General features: G+C 38.3%; 1 protein-coding gene across 1 annotated transcript in view; it reads left to right on the top strand.

Annotated features, from left to right (window-relative positions):
• The window catches only part of LOC117885140 (von Willebrand factor D and EGF domain-containing protein-like), a 263,371-nt gene that overhangs the window by 115,880 nt on the left and 135,464 nt on the right, over positions 1 to 12,027 (top strand). The window contains exons 10-12 of the mRNA XM_034786325.1: positions 973 to 1,246; positions 4,385 to 4,599; positions 9,103 to 10,055. Coding sequence (XP_034642216.1) covers positions 973 to 1,246; positions 4,385 to 4,599; positions 9,103 to 10,055 — 1,442 coding nt within the window. The remainder of the gene's footprint in view (positions 1 to 972; positions 1,247 to 4,384; positions 4,600 to 9,102; positions 10,056 to 12,027) is intronic.

Below are 12,027 nucleotides of genomic sequence, written 5' to 3'. Positions count from 1 at the left end.
TTTTAAAACCAAACATAGCTGTTTAAAAGGAAGATGTTACCAAGCACTGCTTTCAAAAGGTGGTTAGCAATTGATTCATTCAAAGAAGTCCCTCACAATTTCCATAAAATGCATAGCCACTGTTGCCTCCAGTAGCCAGAGCAATATATGGGATAAGAGCAAGAAGTAATTAAAATGTGAGAAAATAGAGGCATTTGGAAATACAAGAGAATCCACTTGTAGGCCCTAATCCTGCAGTCCTTACTCAAGCAAAATTCAGATTGAGGTCTGTGGGAAATTTGCCAGAATAACACTGACTGACTAACAACTGCAGAATTAGTTCCACAGTGAATTCAGACAGACTGAAACTCCATTTGTAGTAGAGCACAATGAAAGTTCCAAATTACTCAACACATTGCAGTGTGCCAATTGCAAATCCAGTTATTGTGAAACTTATGCTTATGGTGAAGTCATTCTAAGGGGGAGAAATGACTTCACTTTAACAGTTTTCCAGGAGAGTCCTAATTTTTCATATGAAATGTTCACCTAGCCCCAGTCAGCCTTGTAAAATTTAGTGATTAGTCACAGAAGATGTTATTTGAGCACTGATTTTGCTGTGAAGAATACCATGCCGTAGAGCATCCAGTTACAACCAAAACGTATTTATTAAGTCCTGGAGGCAGGGATTATTTCCCATTTGCTTTTCTCAAATGTTTATCTTTTTCATCCATGCCTGTTGCCATAGCAGTAGCTCTTAGACAGCTAACAGCTCTCACATGAATTCTTATCCATTTCCAGCTAATAACTCCAGTGGTATTAGCTTGTGTATGGTGCTGAATATATGCTTTCCCATGTGTTAATTTTCTTTCTCCTCCAAGGCCAGCCATCATGCTGGCCTAATTAAAAAGTGTAGCTGTTGGAGTACAAACACACGGTCATGACAGGTGTACACCCTGGGTCTGAAAATCCTGTTTTTGTTTGTTTGTTGTGTAGGCGTTACGATAATTATAAAATTGGAACCTTTCTTTTGTGCAAGAGCCTGGCCCGTGTGTTTGAGGTACATGTACGACAGTGGGACTGTGGAAGCCGCCAGTATGCTGTTGCCTGCAACTGCGGTGTAGCTGCATGGGAGGGTAATGACATCATCCTGCTAGACATGTGTAATGGTCAGTTTCAGGAAACCAGACCTCAGCTGTCTATTAAAAGCATTGGAGCATCACCTCGACGTGTCAAAATCATGAAGTCCTACGGAGGGGAAAAAATTACCGTAGGTGGACCTTTAGGTTTCTTTTTTTTTTTAAGTTGCTTTGACTTTAATTATATATTTCTGAATTAAGTAACTACTACACATACACCTGCAGCCATCAGAGTGCTTACAGTGAAAGCCACAGTTATTGAGAAAACCAGTCTGAGGGAAAATGCTGGCTAATGTGTTAACTGAACCATAAGAACAGCCATACTGGGTCAGACCAAAGGTCCATCTAGCCCAGTATCCTGTCTACTGACAGTGGCCAATGCCAGGTGCCCCAGAGGGAGTGAACCTAACAGGTAATGATCAAACATAAAACAAAACATGAAACTAACAAGAGTGGATGGGTGTTACTCAAAGACATAGCCAAAAGTGATATGAATATTATTTGTTGTTTGTATTATGGTAGTATCTAGCAGTCCCATGGGCACCCACTGTGCTAGGCACTATACAATTACATAACAAGGAGACGGCCCTGAAAAACTTGTGATCTAAGTATAAGATGAGAGATCACACAATGAAGATGGTTCTACAGCACATCTGATTTAGTACAAATTATTTACCTAGAAAGCACTACTGTGCTTTCCAGTCTGCACTTTGAATCTCTCATCCACATTGAAGATCTCTAGTCCAAAAGGTGTTCCCTGAAATCACTGAATGAAAAAGTGCAGACTGCACTAGAGAGATCCAAGCTGAGAATTTTGTCCTAAAATTTCAACATCAAGATTTATTACTAGAAAATATTCTGGGTAAGAAAGGAGCCATAAGGAGCCAAAACAATGTTAGGGTGAGGGTTTTGAGCTTTGGCTTTCATCATCTTCTGCCTTGGAAAAGGTCTTGATAACATAGTTATTTAAAGTTTCTTAATTGCAGAAAGGGAGCAAAAGCAGGAAAATAGCTTTCATTTCACATTACAACTGAATACAGTATAATTACAGTTTTATTACTAGAATAATCTTTAACGTGAATATATTTTGAATATTGCTAGTAATCACTTTCTTTGAATTAGGAGTTATAGGGCCACATTTTGTCCTAATTTAACTTCATATAAACCCCACTGATTCCATTGGGGTTTATATCCAACTGAGTTTCCATGGGACATGAGTGAGGGAAAATATAGTCCAAACAGTGCAGAACATTGAAATAGCAGATAGTGTCCTGATAGCCGAGATTTTAAACACAAACTCCTTTTTGGAGGAAAGTGTGTAATTGGAAGGCAGTTGGCATGTGTTAGTTGAACATGGCAAAAATTTTCAGCCAAAACTTTTTGCCACCAAAAACATGCAGATTTGAGTCAACCAAAACATTTCACAGATTCATGTCGAATTTGCCAAATTGTTTCAGTCCGAAAAAAAATCTGAACAACTCAAAATGTTTTGTTTCAAATAAAGTGTAATCATTTGAAATGACCCTGCATTTCAAACTTTTCTTCAGTTTAATTAAAATTGTTTTGAAAATCTTGAAAATGAAACATTTCATTTATCCTCAAACGAAATGTTTTATTCAACCTGAAATATTATATTTATTTTTACTTTTTGGTTGGTAGAAAAAAAAAGTTAAAAAATCCTTTTAGACTGACCTGAAAGAAGTTTTTTTTTGAATGCCCAGCAAACACCAAAAAATCAGTTACTCACACAGCTTTAGGTTAGTTTCAAAAAGGTAACTGAGTACTGTATAGCTCTGTTTCAACTTGCAGCTGTCCTGCCCTACAAATTAAATTAAAAATTAAGGAAATACGACCTTATAAGCAAGATTCAAGTCTAGTGAATCATTCCACTATTCAGTTGTTCAGAAATTTGCTTCTTAAAATATACTTGCTTTTTTAATTTCTCGTCTAGGAAAGCAAGAAACTAATAGACTAAATCCTACTTTCCTTCCTCGGGGGACTAACTTTGTGACTCATCCAAACACAACTCAGCCTATTGCATGGGCCCGATTCTGTAGCTTGTATTAGCCTTGATGTACAGTACCTCATGCTATGCTCTGGGCTCTGTTAGCTCCTACTCCTGTGTCACTGAAGTCAGTGGAAGTTCTGCCATTGATTTCAAGGGGAGAAATATGAGGGTGTCACATGAGCCAAATTGTGTGCTGGTTGTGTGATGTGGACAAATTTCTAAGGGGCTAAGGTCAAAATTTTCAACAGTGGGTACTGATTTTGGGTGCCCAGCTTGAGGTGAATTGAGTTTCAGAAGTACTAAGCAACCACAACTCCAACTGAAATCAATGGGAGTTGCAAGTTATATAATAATAAAGATATACCTATCTCATAGAACTGGAAGGGACCCTGAAAGGTCATTGAGTCCAGCCTCCTCTAGCAGGACCAAGTACTGATTTTTGCCCCAGATCCCTAAGCAGCTCCCTCAAGGATTGAGCTCAGAACCCTGGGTTTAGCAGGCCAATGCTCAAACCACTGAGCTATCCCTGCCCACAGTCTCAACATACCTGAAAAAACAGGCCCATGGTGTCTCAAGCTGAGCCCCCGCAAAATAAAGCAGTGTCACTCCTGAAACTACAGCTGTAAGTTAAATTCATCGAGCTTATTTATTTTCGTGATCAAAGTCCAAATTTAAATCCAGGTTTTCAGCACAGGAAAACAAATAAAGTAGCCATTTATTTGTCTGAACCCTCAAGTCCCCCCCCCCCCTTTAAAAGGTTCTTTAATGAGAAAATTACTTTATCTAGTTTAAAATAATAGTTTTCTGTGTAAACCAGTCTTGGAAAATTCAACAGTTTTTCAAAGGGAAGAAAGCTATTTTCCAGACTTAGCAATTTAAAGAAAAGAAAATTTCCCAGGCAAAAACACAGGGGTGGTCTTATCATGGTAACAGCTTTAAAAATTAGTTGGTAACTTACCAATCGGTAAACTTCAGTGAATGTAATTATTAATTTTAAAAAGGAAGGCACTTGTGTGGGTTTATATTTATATGATGGTATCAGATATTAGTACCAAAAACTCTGAAAGCATCATTGTAAATAAAACCGAAAGCATCATTGTAAAATAAATGTATACAGTGTGTCTAAGTGGCATTAAATTACCAACAGCATAGCCAACTTCTTGCTTTGATTTTTTTGGGGGGGCGGAGAGGGAACACACTTTTTTATTATAGAAGAATCTTGCTAATGGATTCAATTCGCTGGGTTTTTCTGCCTCTTCAGATCATCTTCCCTTCAGGAGCATTTGTTCGAGCTGATATAAGTGAGTGGGGAATGAGTTTGACAGTCAGGGCGCCAAGCATCGATTTTAACAGCACCAGAGGTTTGTGTGGCATCTTTGATGGGAACAGTCATAATGACTTCCATAACACCAGCGGGAGTCCTTTACTATCACACCAGAGTAACATGCCTGAGGAAGACTTCATAGAAGACTGGAGGTACAGAGCTAAAGGATTCCAAACCTGAAAGTCATACCGTAACATCACTTAAAGGGGTGTCTATACATTTACTTCATTACATGGTCTTTTAATGACCTCAAAAAGACCTCTGCCTAATCAATCAAAGGAGGGCTAGAGGTCCATTATCACCACAAACACAACAAAAGCTTATTTTTCAGTCTATACACTACACATAAGAAGCTCTTTTACTGAGAGAGAAGTTTTATATTCACAAGAGATGATATGTTAACAGCTGTGTTAAGATCCCACTCAGCTGTTAAAAAAATGCAGTTCTCACTCACTCTGAAAAATGTAGATAACTGACAATAGGGATTAATTAAGTATTTGGTATTTCCCTTGCTCTTTTATTCCTGAAAACTAATTACAACATGTGACTATACAATTAAATATTACATTTTGACAAAGAGTGGCAATAAATGTAGCATGCTAAAACTTAATATCTGTTCAGTTAAAGACAATGGGGCATTTGAAACTCTTGCTTTCTAAAAGAGAGAGTCTGGAACATGGATTCTGATCCCTTTCCATATCAGGGACTTCCATTGCCCCATATTTTAATTCCTGAATCCAAATATGGCCTTATAGTTCTGGGTCCAGGTCATTTCAAAACCAGAATGGAACTATTCTGCAGTGCTTGATTGGTTGGTGATTAACTGTTTTCAGGACAGCCACTATTACAAAATTTGGTCCAAAATAAAAATATGAAGACCTCTGTTCTTGTGAGGTGCCCACCAGGAGAAATATTGCAAGATCAGCTGATGACATGAGATTTCCACCCTTTGGGACTGGAAGAACAGTTCATGGAATTTGGTGCAGTTGAATCTGAACCCAAACCCAAACCCTAATGCTTATTTCTGTCTCAGATCTGAACCCTAGTCTTACTAATCCTGATTCTGCATCCTGTCAGTGCATCCAGGACCCATCTTTGTTGTAATTAAAAAAGACTTCAAACTTATTGAATTTTAGGAAAAGAACCCACAATTAAACTGTATTCAACTTACATAAAATCAGATGAAGCCATTAATCATCCTAATTTAGTTGATGAGTATTTTGAGCTGTAGTTGTGAGCAGCACATACAAGATTCAAAGTTAGAGGCACTCAATTTCCTATATATTAATCCATAGAATAGTGGCTAAATCCCATGGGTTTAATCTTTTGGGGGCTTATCCATTTCCTAGATGTAGATGTGGCTACTGGGGGGTTACTTAGGTGGAAGGAAAGATGGTTTTCTGACTACAAGAAGGGGAAATCTGGGACTCCTGGCAGGAGCCATTCCCAGCTTTCCTCCTTTCTTGTGGGAACATTGTCTCTCTCTCTTGGGTTGTAGCTCCAACATGAACCACTAGTCCCTGTTACTGGATGCCAACCCATTCCTCAGACCAAAATGGCAACAGGCTGGCAAGAGGTGGGTAAGCTATTCTACAGCTAAGAGAGTGACTGGAGAATTTGTAGTAGCTCTGTGTGGGGACCAGCAGCCAACAGAAGATACAGTATTTAGGGGGAACTTTACGTTATTTGTCCACTTGGAATGGAGAAGAATTTTCCAGCACTTGTCAGGGACAAGGACAAGACCGTGTTGCGCTCAGGAAAGGCAGGTGGTGCTCCTTTTGGGGGAGAGGGACTGGTGACAAATTTAACTTTTGTTGTAGACCCTAAGTAAATAAAAATAAGGACTCTAAGAATCAAGGCCATAATCCAAAACCAAATGGACTCAATGGAAAGACTCAGATTATCTTTAAAGAACATTGGATCAGGCCTTATAATACACCCACAGAAAAAAGTGGCAAAATAGGGAGTAAAACCTGTATGCTGATTTCCCTGCTGCTGTTTTTAATTTAATTTTAGACAACAAATTAGTACTTTAGACTTTAGGACTCTCCAGTACCTGAAGCTAGTTGGAGCATTCACCATCTGGCAGTTCAGTTCTCTCCCTGGCTGACACCTCTAAAAAAGCTGCAGGGTCAGGATGGCACAGAGCTCTTTAAACAGCAGCTTTTCCAAATGGCAACTTTACACATAAAATTGCATCTAACCCTCCAAGTCTTTAAAATAGCGTCCTTACCAAAAAGTAATAGAAATTCTATGGCATGCAAGCTCCATACCATCATCTGATGGGAGAGCAGCCAACATGCTCTTTTCCTTTTATCTTCAAAAGTAACACTGAATAATTTTTCTGAGAAAATGCTGAGTTGTGCCTAAACTTTTCAATTTTCCATGAGAAAAATTTCAATGAAACATTTAGTTTAATTTCAGGTAAACCCAAATTGAAACATTTCATTGAGTTTTGATTTGACATTAATCTCTGCATCTGTTGGAGCTTCTGGCATGGAAGTTGTAGTTCAGGTGCCTCATGCCTCCTTTCTCTCGTTTGGGTCAGTCTCCCTGGTCAGACTACATCTCCCATAGTGAACCATGGTCATAGGACTCCCATGAGACTCTGCAGGCTTTCAGCCGGAGGGAGAGACCATGGTATATCATTAGAGATGTAGTCTTGCCCGTACTGGGGAATGGGACATGAGACACCCAAATTACAACTTCCATGAGGCACCGCAGTGGATCAGGTGGATGCAGAGAATAATGTAGACTCAAACAGAAACAAAACAGTATATTTCAGATTGACAAACCAAAATTAAATGTTTTGATTTGGGAAAATCAAGACATTTTGTTTTGATTGAAAAGGTTGAAATGGAACATTTTGACATATCTGAATCAAAATTATTGAACTTTTTATTTGCATTAATAGTTTCAATAGTTCAACATTCCATCCTGAATCAGGATGAAATCAAATGTCAACATATCAGAATTTCCTACTGGATGAAAATTCCATTTTTCTTTTAGCTCTAGAAATAATTGCCTTTGAGTGTAAGGTTTCTGTGAGGATCTCTAAAAATTCTGCTGCATTAGTTAGGTTAGGTGTCTTTACAACACAGCTGAGAATAGGACTCTTTCCTCTTAGCCAGCCTCACTTGTGGGTGATGCTACCATGCAGCACTAGGGAAGGTGTCTGGCATGCATCCAGTTGGAAGTTAAAGCTCCTATTGCCCTTTTCAAAAAGAACAATAAGTAATTTCATCATTCCCTCTCTCAAGAAAACACATCCTATTGTCTTAAACTGTATGAAGGCTAATGTTGAGTGCATAATGGCTGTTGTATTTACCAATTCACTCACAGCAGTAACTCAATATCTAGCTCAGTGTCATTAATTTGAAAAATTCTAGGATTATGAAAATCTCAAATCAAATTGTGTTCTTTGTATCTACTCATTTTGCCAAATATTTAATATAACGCCAAATTCATATATCATATCTAGAAGGGGACCTCTTGAATCGCCCAATAATGGTTCCCTTTTCCTCTGTCACTCTGACAACTTCGTAACATTTTTAGTATTGTATTAGTGTCTACAATCATTCTATTGAATGTACTGCTTTCAATGGATGAACTGGATAAGATAACCCTGCCCCCACAGTAGTACCAGACCTATTCTGAGGTTCTGAAATTTTGGTGCACTCTTTTTCATTTTCCTGAATTTCTAGGTTTAGCCTGGGTCGGGAAGCAGAATTACCAAAATACTTCAAGAAATTTTGTTTCTCTCATATTTCAAGTACGACAAAAGACTGGGGCAGGAACTGTATCTTACATAACTATAAAGCACCAAGAACTCTCCTGATGCTGTATAAATAACATCACAAGAAATTCTGTTCTCATGAGACTTCCAGCCAAACTTTAATTATGGTTGCTTATTCAAACTGAAATTCTCTAGAAGTACCGACATCATTACTGCTGGACTAAATTAAGAAAGTAATGTAATGAGTCTCGGCTTCTGTGATGCCACATCTTTGTGATCAATAAGATACAGTTGGGTGTGTCAATGATAGGAAAGTTCAAATAAAAGAAGCTCCCTTACATTATAATAATGAAATGAAGCCTACCACACAAATGTTTTTGAAAGGAATAACATTTTTAAAAGGCAAAAATATGAATGCACTAAATCAGAAGGGAGAGAAGATGTTGTTTAATAATTAGAGCAGGGAGTGCTAAATTAATACAAGAGTTTAAAATGAACTTTTTGAGCTATATTCATAGTGTAATTCCCCTGGCTTCAGTTGAGTTATATCAGGAATGTATCAGACACCTTATGTAAAAAAATGATAATATGCATTTTCTGAAAAATGTGTCCTTTAAAATAATTCTGTAAATTGAAGTCATGCAAGTAGGCACTGATCCAGCAAAGCTCTTAAGCACATGATGGCAAATAGCCCCATTGCCATCCATGGACTGCATAGTGCAATTCAGGAAGGGTCATGCAAAGGTGCCTGTAAAACCACTGAAACTATTCACATGCTTAAAGTAAAGAACACGCTTAAATGTTTTGCTGGATTGGGACCCAGACTTCAGAAAAGAAAGTTGATTTAATGCTATAGACCAATTTGTTGAAAGACATTTGTTTTTTTTTTCCCAATCTCTTTATTTTTTTTTTTAATCAGAATAACCCCAGGGATGAGTTTATTTGACAAGACTCCACCGATCTCTGAAGGGGAGAAAAGGAAAAATTACTGCAGATGTCAGAAGGAGCACACTCTATCTCTGCACTCTATAAATACACAAAATGCCTTTCAGAGTTCTTTCCCACAATCTTTGGGCTGCCATTATGATAATGTGGATTATACTTCTGCAATCCCATACCTAGATGTTACATCAGAATATGTCACTCACTTAGAAATAGAATCTACTTTAAGAAGTGATGGGAAATTGTTGGCCAAAGCATTTGATCAAAGATATCTGCCTAAATCAGTCAAAAAGCGAGATAGCCGCGATGGCAGATTAAAACAATACTCAAAAAAAGTTTCCTTGAAAAATCAAAAAAACAATAGTTTTATTAACTCCACTAAACCAGAAGAAGTGCTAGATAGAGCAAAAAGGCAAGAAGACTATTATGAATACTTACCTTTTTACCCATTTCAAAACGAGAGTCAAAAGGACTTGGAAAGCTTTGCATATTTTTTCCCAGAGGATTACTTTGAAGGAATTCGGCCCAACGTTCAGTCAATATGGCCTACTCAAGGTGGCCTAACCTCAACCAAAGCCTTGGAGATCTGTCAGCAGGTTCTTGCTAATTCTACTATTGGCACCATCTGTAAAGACATCCTTGGGAGACAGCTGGATGAGGCAATTGATATGTGCCTGTTAGATCTGCAACTCAAGGATGACCTGGCGTGGGAAAGTGCAATGATAGCATTTTTGGAAAATGAGTGTGAAAGAAAAGTGCTAGAAAATAGAACTCAGCTGTTTCATGCAGCAAATGGGCTACTTGCCACTCACGAGGAAATACTCACAGCTCTCAGGTGTCCCAATTTCTGTAATGGCAACGGACAGTGCACAGAATGGGGGTGCCGGTGCTTTGAAGACCACAGTTCCTATGACTGTCGCATTGCCAAGAGTGAGTAAAACATTCTGTTTGTTCCTATTCTGCCCATCTTCTTATGGTATTAGAGTTATTAGGTGAAACATCTGCACAGAGTTGTTTGCTCTTCAAACAGCTTTACCAGTAAGTTATTTGATGAATTAGTAATCAGTGCTTTTGACCTTGAAAAGCTGAACAACATATATGGTTGACTGGTCTTTCGCTTTTTCACCGCAGTAATGTTTTAAAAATGGATTTTAGAAGCCCCTTAACAAATTGGTTTTACAGAAGCGATTTTCTTTACATCTGATCTGTCACCTGCACACCGACAAACACACTGCTGCCAAAAATGAGGGTCCTGTTAATGCGGTGGTCGATACACATGCTAGCTCTGCATAGATGGCTCTTTCTTCTTTGCCATCAGAAAGTAACATTTGTAAATGAATTTCCAATATTATAGTAGTCCAAAGCAGCCAGAGGAATAAGGAATGTTTGCAAAGTTAAATGACCCTGTAACTAGCTATGGGATTAATTTTAACTTCAGATATGTTCACAGGGCTTATATAGATGTTGCTTGGTGTTAACATGCTCCTGTGGACATAATTTGGCCCAAAGGTCCTGATTATACAAACACTTATGCACATACTTAGATTTAGGCACATAAGTAGCCCACTGAGTTTATGGGTTTGATTCTCATTTAACCTCAGGCCTCTCAGTGTAAATGAGGAACAGTGGCAATGTGACTACTTACAGTGCTTAAAGATATGCACGTGCATAAATGATTGCAAGATAGAGGTGTAAATTAGAAATTTAAGCTCCAATTCAGCAGTTTGTTCAAGCACATACTTAAACTTAGTAATGCAAGATGTAAACACATAAGTGCATTTATGAATAAGGAGAGAAGACTCGTGCTTCAAGTTAAACATGTGCTTAAGTGTTTTGACTCAATGTAATACAAACATGAAAACTTTTTTTTGTTTGTGGTAATGCTGGGCTAATAATATTTACACAGTAGTTTACTGAACAACTTTTGCTTGTTTAAACAGGGTTTGTTCAGTTATTTACCCAGCTGATACAATATTAATAAATTATGTTTGGTGCATAATTTATTTGCTGGATTTTGCAAAGTTTTCCTGACCAAATGTTTCATGTCTTTTTCTATTTTGCCCAGCTTCAATCTACGTGGGGAAATTGTTTTGAACAGATTTTTTCCTATGGATAAAATTCAAGAGAGAGAGAGGGGGAGATTTTTAGAAGTCCCTTCTGGTTTTTGAGTCAGCAATACTACCTATCAAGTAATAAATGGTGGTAGCGGTAATATATGGCTTTATTTGGGTATATTGCATTGCCTGCTAACAAGCAACAAACTAGAGGAAAGAGCCTCAGACAGCACAGAATGGCAGCAATTGAAAACAAGAATGCACATCAATTGCTGCAAACACAAACTCATAGACATCCCTATGTATTTACTGTTTGATTTGTGGCTCAATCAAACTCCAGTGGGTGTTTTCTCAATAACTCCTCCCTTTGGGGACTTTGGTTTATTACTATAATAAGTTCAAAACACTACAAATCTTCCATCTAGCTTACTAGCTGTCCCTCACCCTTGATGCAGGATTCATAGTCCTGTTCCTGCAGAGGCATGCTCCTCCTCCTCCCTGCAGGTTCTCCCCCAGACCTTCCACCTAGAAGTTCAGTTTCTCAACCTAGGCCTCCTCATTGGCTCTTCACTAGCTTTTCTTAAATAGAGGTCTGCATTCCCTGAAGTCACTCCCCGAATGACCACAGGCTCCCTTTTATCTTCCAGAAGGCCTGTTTCTTAGTCACATGCCCCCCATCACATGCCCCTTGTACTCAGTCCTGGGTTAAAATTGGCACACTTGGCTGAGCTGTAACACCTTAAAGGGCCAGTTCACACAGTGGCAGTTTGGAAAATGTAAATCTCATATCCAGTTTGCTGCTGGACATGAATTCACTATCCTAGGTATACAATGAACATTCATATCAT

This window comes from Trachemys scripta, chromosome 11 (assembly GCF_013100865.1).
Source record: "Trachemys scripta elegans isolate TJP31775 chromosome 11, CAS_Tse_1.0, whole genome shotgun sequence".
Taxonomy (NCBI): domain Eukaryota; kingdom Metazoa; phylum Chordata; order Testudines; family Emydidae; genus Trachemys; species Trachemys scripta.
This window is presented reverse-complemented; position numbering and strand designations above follow the sequence as displayed.